This window comes from Gouania willdenowi, chromosome 1 (genome assembly GCF_900634775.1).
Source record: "Gouania willdenowi chromosome 1, fGouWil2.1, whole genome shotgun sequence".
Taxonomy (NCBI): Eukaryota; Metazoa; Chordata; class Actinopteri; order Blenniiformes; family Gobiesocidae; genus Gouania; species Gouania willdenowi.
Genome location: NC_041044.1, coordinates 40,906,617 through 40,915,757, shown reverse-complemented (window position 1 = coordinate 40,915,757; position 9,141 = coordinate 40,906,617). Strand labels below are relative to the sequence as shown.

Below are 9,141 nucleotides of genomic sequence, written 5' to 3'. Positions count from 1 at the left end.
CACTACAAGAAGTGCAATCATTTAAAGACAGCGATGCATGTTTTGTGACCATCACCAGCCCTCCCTAAAGAAGGGTAAGAAACACTTTATTATAGGGAGGATTTAAAGAGAGAGTGCAGTGTTACACCAAGATGAGGGGGTGGTGGGGGAGGGGGTGGTGGGAAGGGAACTGGGAGGAGAGACTCAAGGCAGGAAATGGAAAGGGTGGGGAAGAGTTGGTTATTTTAAAGTGAGAGTGAGATGTGATGTTGTTGTGTACATTGTGCTTATTGTGTTGTGTAATCAAGCCAGTCTGGTGACAAGTGTGAAGTGTAGGTATAATGGTGGTGGCTGTGGACAGAGGGAAGAAGTGAGTGGTAATACCTAAAGGCAGGCATACACTGTGCAATTTTTGGCCCATTTTGAGCCGATTTTCGACTCGTGCGTCTATTTTGTGGGATCGTGCGAGTCTCTGCTAGATCGTGTCGTGCATCGTGTAGTATACATGCGCAAACACTGTAGGGCCGCTGTAAAATTGACGGACTGGACTGGCCACATCTGTCCAGCCAGCTCCTGGTTCATCACATTGGTCTTTTCTTTTTTAAAGCTCTTTTTGCTGAGATTTGCGAGTGTCTCTCCACTTTCGGGTTTTTCTTCTTCGTCTGTTTTAATGGCGACGCTTCAGTGTTGTTCTTCTTCTTCTAATTTGTCTGTTGCATTTCCGGAAACAAGACCCCGACGTGTCGTGTATGAACGTTCAGTGTTAGCAGTCAGATCGTGTCAGCGTGTCGGTCCGTACAGTGTGAGAATATGAATCGTGAGCTGCGCACATTTGGGCTCTGCACTTGAGTCGCACAGTTGGAGCTGGAGCTGAGTGCAACGATTGAAAAAATCGCACAGTGTATCCCAGCCTTTTCAACAGGTATTTGGGATCAACGTGTCCAAGGTTAATTCCAGTACGAGTTTTATCCCACAGCCCAAGGCATGCCAGTGCATCATGAATCAATGTATGTGCAAAACCCCTGCCAGGACTGGCCCAGCCAGCCGGCCAGGCCCGCCGGACCCCCCGGAGGCGCCCCCCCATCCCAGCCCACGAACCGCCTCAGCAGGACCGCACAGTCCCAGCCGGCGCAAGGACAGCAGCCCAGGCCCCACCCCCCACCGGACAGCACAAGCCACAGGGCAATGCCTCCCATCAGGGCGCGAGCGACCGGCGGCCGCCACCGCTGGAAGGAGGCACTCCAATGACACACATCCAGTGTGGAACAGCAGCCCCCAGCCAAAGGTGCCCCGGACCCACCCACCAGTCCTCAGATAGCAGGACAGACCTACCAAGTGGCCGACAGCGACCTCGACCACCGGAACAGCTCGCGCCGCCCCCAGCAAACAAGCAACCCCGCCCCAACCCTAACAGAGATGCCAGCACCCCCCAGTGCACCCACACCGGCGCTACAGGCAGCTCCTGGCCCACACACCGCTGGGAGTGCCCCCAAGGCAATCCCCATTAAACCTTTGTGTATATATGTGTATGTGGTGCAATAGCTCAGGAGGGTGGAGGTGGTGGTTGTGCCCTCCGGGAGGTTGTGTGTTGCGGTGTGATTAAAATTGGAGGGATTAATAGGGCAACTTGCGGTGGGAGGGCTGCCCCCGCGGCACTGCTTAGAAGCACAGGCGGCGGCTCCCTGTATCCCGAGCCCCATCATCCAGCACCCCAAGGGTTGGGTATGGGTGTGTGGTGAGTGAAGTATTCATGTAGAAGGCCTGTCTGTCCACATGGCGGGCCACCGGAGAGGGTAGATGGCGCAGACGGGCACGCGGCACCGAGGGCCCCAAAGAGGTCCCAGCAGTCCAGGGGGCAACCCTCGCCACACGCCGGCCCAGAGCAGCCCGCCCCTCCGCAATAAGGAGCGGCCGAGCAGGAGAGGGGCCCACCGGGGCCAGCACAGGCCCGCACAACACCACGATACAACACCCTCCACAGGGAGGCGGCCCCGGCCCCCCTGATGAGAGATGACGCCATCAACCGCCCAAGCAGGGCCACCCCGCCAGCCACGGACCAATAAACAGGCAAACCTAAGCACCTCCAGCCAGGCACTGCCACCCCACATCACTTTATGTCTAATTTATAAGTGGAAGTGCAAACTTGGGCACATTATGGATGAAATTAATTGTTTTCCCACCTAAAACCTGTGGCCCACTTGTGTTTGAATGGTCTGTATTTGGCCCTTGAATTAAAATGCCTTTGACAGCCCAGACTGTTGAACTCTGGTGGAGCATTGTATGTCTGTACACCTGTACACAGTTTCTGATGCTTTTGTATGTCTTTTGTTTTTTATTTAAATTTATTTTTTTTTTTTTAATTTCAAGCAAATAGTGTACCAAGAACAAAACAAAAGGATAGGCTACACAATAATAATCACTTATACACTGACGCTTGAAATGAGGTGGGGCCCCACTCCAAAGATGTACGTGTTTATCTATTTTATATATATATTTATTAAGGGCTTAACGGGGACTCGGGTTCATAATTGTATTCTGTACATGCTCATATGATGCACATGAATGATAAATAAAAACCTTTGAATGTGGCATTGTTGTAAAAATGTAAGTGATTGCTCTCTGGGTTGAAACCAAGGTATTATTATGACTATTTACGATATACTTAATCATAATTATAAGTCAGTATCATAATTATGACTTATTGTCTGGTAATTATGACTTAAGTAGGAATGAGCTTCCATAGTTTTCTGTTATGGCCACTTTGAAGAATGGAATTTTCAGCCCTCACCAAATAAACAATATTTCACCAAAATGTGTAAAAAATACAAGCTTTGAATACAAATTGTGACTATTCTTCAAACCTCTAAATTTCAAAATAATAATAAAAAACAACATAAAATGTGCAAAAACGCCCCTTTTGGAGAATGAAAAAATGCCAACCCCGTAAACCAACAAAATTTTAGCAAAATGGGTCAAAAATATGCCTTTGAATAAAAATTCTGACTATTCTTCAAACCTCTAAATTTCGAAATATTAAAAAAAAATATATATATAAAATGTGCAATTACATATTTTAGAACAGTAGAAAGAAGAAAAAACAGAGCTATTCATTGGTTGTTTGCTAAGTCGTTTACTTTGTACCCTCGTTCTGATTGGCTATCAGCGTTAAAGGCTCGTCCCCTCCCTTAAAGTGTCACCGTTCTCACTTCCTGGTGTGATTGGTCAGTGAAACGCAACGATGGCCCGTTGTCAACAGACGGGTTGTTCATGTAGGACCAACAGTGTGTCAGAATAGATCTTTATACTGCAGAAAAACGAGGCGGTGTAGCTGCTGCGAGCAGCTCGCTCTGTCCGTGATCTAACGCAAACTAGCTTGGTTTGCAACACAAATAAACCTCAGCCTGTCGAGGTTGGCTTGATAAAATGGCCACCATGGAGAAACTGATGAAAGCCTTTGAGTCTCTGAAGTCCTTCCAACAACAGCAAGGACCACCGAGTGCAGAGGAGCTGGTCCAGAGGCAGTAAGTAGTGTTTTGTGCTGTTTAAAAACAGAGCCGTGAGCTAGCTCTGCTAGCTTAGCCCGCCAGTGAGCACGTAGAATGATGCTAATGACGCTAACATGGAAACAGCTACTACATCAACATCAGCAACTGTGTTCGTAAGCCACTTTCTCCCTGTTAATATATCTCCGTTTCCTATTGTCCTCCCCCTCACTCTAAAATATACTCAAAGGTATGAATATTAGTGGTGGGCACCTCACGATTCGATTACGATTATAGGGACTGATATTTGTTTATGAATCGATGCATCTTCATGCGCTTTTTCCACAACATGTGACGAATAGCTGTTTTTAAAGACAGAAAATGCATTCAGACATGAGATAATTGCAGCTGTTTACATTAAACTATCAGAGTACATCAGTAAACTGTTCAGTAGAACTCCATGGAAAAGTGCTAAAGTAGCAGCATCCTTGCTTGTAACACATACAATAAATAATTGAATGATATAATATATACAGTATAGTTTGTTTCATATTATAAACTGTTCAAGTACAATTGTCCTTTTTTAAAAACATCTGTTTTTCCATTTAAGTTTGCTTCTACAGTATTTTACAATTAAATAAGAAAGTGTCTGGAGGTACATCAAACGTAGCCATAGCCCCGGGACTAGAGATACATTTCCGAAACTTTTCTACATAAGCGCAAAGTGTCTGTGTCACAATCGTGCCAGGATAGTCGAGTGGTTTAAGACGCCGCACTCACCGCTACTGTGGGTTCGAATCCCACGTTTGACAATTTTTAAAATACTGTACTGTTTTCCTTTTATTTTTCATTGTCAAAAGAATCCCTTGATAAACTATTCAAAACAATGCAATTTCACTAAAAATAAATCTTGAATGAAATAATTAAAGGAATAATACAAATCAAGAAGAAGCCTATTAATTTAAATTCTGGTTCTATAGTAAACAATGCAAAACTGCATAGTAGTTCTTTTTCTTTTTAAAAGTGCAACTGAAAATGTATTTTGTGCCTTAACAATTGGACTTTAAAAAAAACTCATTGCGCTGTATTTATGTCAGATATTTGTTTGGCAAGGCAAGGCAAATTTATTTGTAAAGCGCATTCCGTACACAAGGCAACTCAATGTGCTTTACTTGATAAAACATTCAACCATTTAAAATCAATAAGAACATTTAAAATCATCAGTAAAATCAATTAAAATCATCAACAAATACATTACATCAACAACATGACCAAAAATCTCCCTCTCAATCATATGCAGTAGAGAAAAAAGTGCCTTTAACTTCACATTGGATGCTGATTTCAGCTCTGCTGGCAGTTTGGACCAGCAGAGGGCGTTGGTAACCCAGTGGTCGGTTGGCATGCAGATATTCTTGCAGCGAAGAAGAGATGCTATGCTAGCAGAGAGAGCTAATAGAAAAACATGACTTTTACAGATATTCACGTAATATTACAGATATTCTTTTGGTGCTAAAGGGCTAAGGAATCATTTATGAACATGTTTAAGAGTAGAAGGCGGCCAGAAAGAAAGTAGTAGCAGTTAGGGTTAGGGCTAAATCAAAAGGGTTAGCGGGGTAGCTAAAAAAAATATGAGCTAAAATACAAATGACGGAACTTTAAGTCACGTGGTGCACCTATCACGTGACCTAAACTGGCCAATGAGGGGCGCTGTGTATCTATAGAGTGGCAGTCTACGGATAGCCACAGCCTTTAAATAAACGATTATTGGAAATGTATGTATTGATGACTATGTCTGAATGACAAGTAATACATTAATCTGTTCATTGATGATCTCTCCCACCTCTAGTATATGGCTAGGCGATGTGGACCAAATCTTATGTCATAGCGATATAAAATCTTAATATCTTTAAGTCAATAAAGTCTGACCAGAAAGACAATTCTGGGTTAAATTTGCTGATCCAAAATGCCACACAAGCACATTTGTTGACAAACAGCTGCACAATATGCACCACTTTTGACTTTTTCGCCTATAAAGGACAGCACGTGTGAGTGAGTGCCCTCGTGTCTGGGTTAGGACGCACTCAGAATTCCATCTAACTGTGCTTTTCATGCTGTAAGGATTTCTAATTGTTGTGCTTGACTTTAGAATTGGTTTTTAACTTTTCTCCTGATCCAACAGAAAGAAAGAGCAAGCTACCACAAAGAAGGACAGGGTGACCCACTGCCTGACGATATGTGAAAACATAGTGGCTCAGTCACTGAGGTAAGTGTTTGAAATATATATATATATTTACGATAACCATGCTTTTATATTAATCATCTTTTCCACTGAAAATACAATGATGATATTACAAACTTCTAAGTTCCTTAGAAGGGGCACAAAAAATTCCAGCGATTCAAACGTGCGATCTGAGTCGCTCAAAGTTGACATTTTTTTAACTTTTCAAGCAACTTTGAGTGACGCTGTGTCACGACATCTACTCAGCAATGAGTTTCTCCCTACATTGCTCCCCTCGGTCGTCACATCACTGGGGTAGATGAAGTGAGCACAAAGTGTGACTATGTTCAAGTACTCCTCACGTGTCATTTAAGCAGCTACAGTCGCTGAAGTGAACGCATCTTTAGATATTTGTTATTCTTTATTGGGAATTTATTGTTATATCGTATTGTGAGCCTTATATCGTATTTCACATTGTATTGTGAGTTGACTATTTTGTTACACCCCTAGTGAATAGACATATCCACCAGTCTTTAGTGGTGGGGAAAAAAATCTATGTAAACTACAAACCCTTGTGGATGTTTGTTGTTTGTCTAATACTATGTGGCTGACTTTTGTCTTTGGTCCTCAAAGCAGAACGTCTCCAGAGTTTCAGAAACTTCTCGGCATCGCCATGGAGATGTTTCTGCTCTGCAGCGACGACAGCGAATCAGATGTGCGAATGGTAGCCGACGAGTGCCTGAACAAAATCATCAAAGTAAGCAAAGAAGCTCCTTTTAGCATTTTTTCCTTTACCTTTTCATCGCCACCAGTACAAATACAGGCATCAGCACAACAAATTCATATCTCTTCAGTTTATTTATTTTTGTGCTAATGTTGCTTTCTGTTCAGGCGCTGATGGACACCAACCTGCCACGACTGCAGCTGGAGCTCTACAAAGAAATTAAAAAGGTTATAAAAAAAAACACCCATTTAAATGCAAGAGAATTACCTTCTTGAAAGTTGGCTGCCTCTGTAGATGACATTTGAAGTGGTTTGTTGCCTTTCTCTGCAGAATGGTGCCTCTCGGAGTTTGAGGGCAGCTCTCTGGAGATTTGCAGAGCTCGCCCACCTCATCAGACCACAGAAATGCAGGTATATAATAAACTTTTAAAAAGGAAAGTGTTTATTTTGTGTCTTACATTTAAGAAGAACAAGTTTGTTTCCTTCATTGCATAGATACATTTTCTGTTCCAACTTTCACACATCAGGCCTGATTTGACGTGAATTGTGCTTTATTTATTTATTTATTTTCTGTCTGGTGTTTTATTTTTGCGCAGGCCCTACTTGGTCAACCTCTTGCCGTGCCTCACGAGAATCACCAAGCGACAGGAGGAGACCGTGCAAGAGACGCTGGCTGCAGCCATGCCCAAGATAATGGCCGCCTTGGGACACTTTGCTAATGATGGAGAGATTAAGGTATTTATCCCTGTTGGTGATCACATGGAGAAAATAATTTTATTCCATTTCTATACATGGAGGAAACTGCTTTCTTTCTAATATTTTCACATGTTTTTTCAAGGTGCTGCTAAAATCATTCGTAGCCAATCTAAAGTCCAGCTCCCCCACCATTAGACGCACAGCAGCCAGTTCAGCCGTCACCGTGTGCCAACACTCCAGACGCACCAGCTACTTTTACACCTGGCTCCTTAACGTGCTGCTCGGTGGGTATTAATGGAGCTCATAGACATATCTACAGCACGTCAATATGTGGGGCCTCCAATTTTCCTTTTTAAAGTTTTCCAAATAACGTTTTAGGGTTACTTTAAACATTTTGTTTCATCATCCTCCCCTGTTTAGATGCTTTCACTTAGGGTGACCATGCGTCCTGTTTTTACTCTTGTAATATTTTACTAATTATTGAAATTGTCCCTGGGACATTGAACACATCTCAGGGAACATGTTAATTTAAAAGGCTGTAACTACGCTAATATTTATTTCTGAAAAATAATGAGTTGTTTTATAAAGCCAATATGGTTCATTATGGTAATTTTACTCACATGTGACAGAATCATTAATGATGCCACTTTGTTTTGACAAAATGAGGAAAAGAGAGATAGAGATTAAAATAGACTAAATAACAGTGGATTTAATTGAAAATTTAATTTATTGAAATGTATATTTAATGAATTTTTACTGTTCTGTCAGCCTTGAGTTTTTGGTCATAGTTTTACTTTCTAGGAAGCAATGTTTTATATTTCATTGATTGAGATATTTAAAGAAGGTTTAGGATATTTTTCTAATGCATAATAAAGGTGATTGACTTGAGTCGCCACAGATTTTAGATTTAGTCTTTGTTATAAAGAGAGAAATTAATCTTTAAATATGGACAATAACATCTTATTTATACTATATTAGATGTTGTTGTTACAAGGTAGGTTGAAAGTACTTTTTAAGTATGACGAGGTGGGCCCAAGTGTCCTCTTTTTTTTTTTTTTTTTTTAAATCAAAATGTGGTCACTCTATTTTACTTATTATATAATTACCAGAAACATACCAAACAAGCTAGATGGGGTTAATTGTCAAAAACTGGCGATAATTTTACTTTTTAAATGCTTCAGATGATTTAAAACATGGGGATGGTTTCCTTGAAATCACACAACATTAGCCAAGCTGCTAGATAGGTTTGGGTATCGGTTGGGTTTTATCCGATACCGGTGCCTACTCGGTATTTTTAAAGCGTTCCGGTACTTAAAAAAATGAAACAATACCCTTTTATTTTCAGGGCCAATATTAAATAATATATATACAAGTAACATATGGAAATAATAAATAAACAAAAACATTTAAATAATATCAAATAAAACAATATTGTATTAAATGATATAATACTAGAGATGAATATTATCATGATTTTATTTGTCAATCATTACTAGCCTTTGTAAAAGGAAAAAAAACCCTCTTTATTTCAATATTTTTTTTAAAGCTATAGGGAGGCATTGCAAAGGAGTCAAAGAGCCACATGTGGCTCCTGAGCCTCAGGTTGCAGTAAACCCCTGAGCTCGCCAATGGGGGGTGGCAGGGCACCAAAATGTTATTAAACACGTGAAATATTATTAAAAAATATTGCGTTTCACATGGACGTATGCATAGTGACATTAATATTATGCTAACATTTATTTCACACAATGTGTGACATGTTTAGCTTTTATCCTTCCATATAAGTGTTAAATCTCATCATAAACAAATCGATGGCTTTATGACAGTAAGACGTGTTCTTTTTACTTGGCCTATTCCTTATATGGAGCTGTTAGCGTTAGCTCTAAACCCAGTCTGTGTGTCGGTGTGTTAGCTTTGCATAGTTAGCTTTAGTGGAGTTTCCAGTTCATAATCGTTGGTACGGGTTCATCTCTGTCCCCGTGTTTGTGGAACTTTGGGTGGACATGACTGACGAACTTGGATTGGTTCACTTTGTTGGATGGT

The 9,141-nt window shown here is 41.3% G+C and overlaps 1 protein-coding gene across 9 annotated transcripts in view; it reads left to right on the top strand.

Moving 5' to 3' along the window:
* Positions 1-3,197: 3,197 nt before the first annotated feature.
* Positions 3,198-9,141, top strand: part of htt (huntingtin) — a 48,506-nt gene continuing 42,562 nt past the window's right edge. For 5 of the 9 annotated variants that reach the window (XR_003674513.1, XM_028453731.1, XM_028453683.1 and 2 more), the window contains exons 1-7: positions 3,198-3,500; positions 5,641-5,724; positions 6,313-6,436; positions 6,571-6,630; positions 6,734-6,813; positions 6,999-7,137; positions 7,241-7,382. Coding sequence is in view for 8 of the 9 variants with exons in the window: in XM_028453731.1 (XP_028309532.1) it covers positions 3,403-3,500; positions 5,641-5,724; positions 6,313-6,436; positions 6,571-6,630; positions 6,734-6,813; positions 6,999-7,137; positions 7,241-7,382 (727 nt within the window). In the remaining variant the exon portion in view is untranslated. The remainder of the gene's footprint in view (positions 3,501-5,640; positions 5,725-6,312; positions 6,437-6,570; positions 6,631-6,733; positions 6,814-6,998; positions 7,138-7,240; positions 7,383-9,141) is intronic. The other 4 variants (XM_028453752.1, XM_028453722.1, XM_028453702.1 and 1 more) reach the window with 2 other exon arrangements.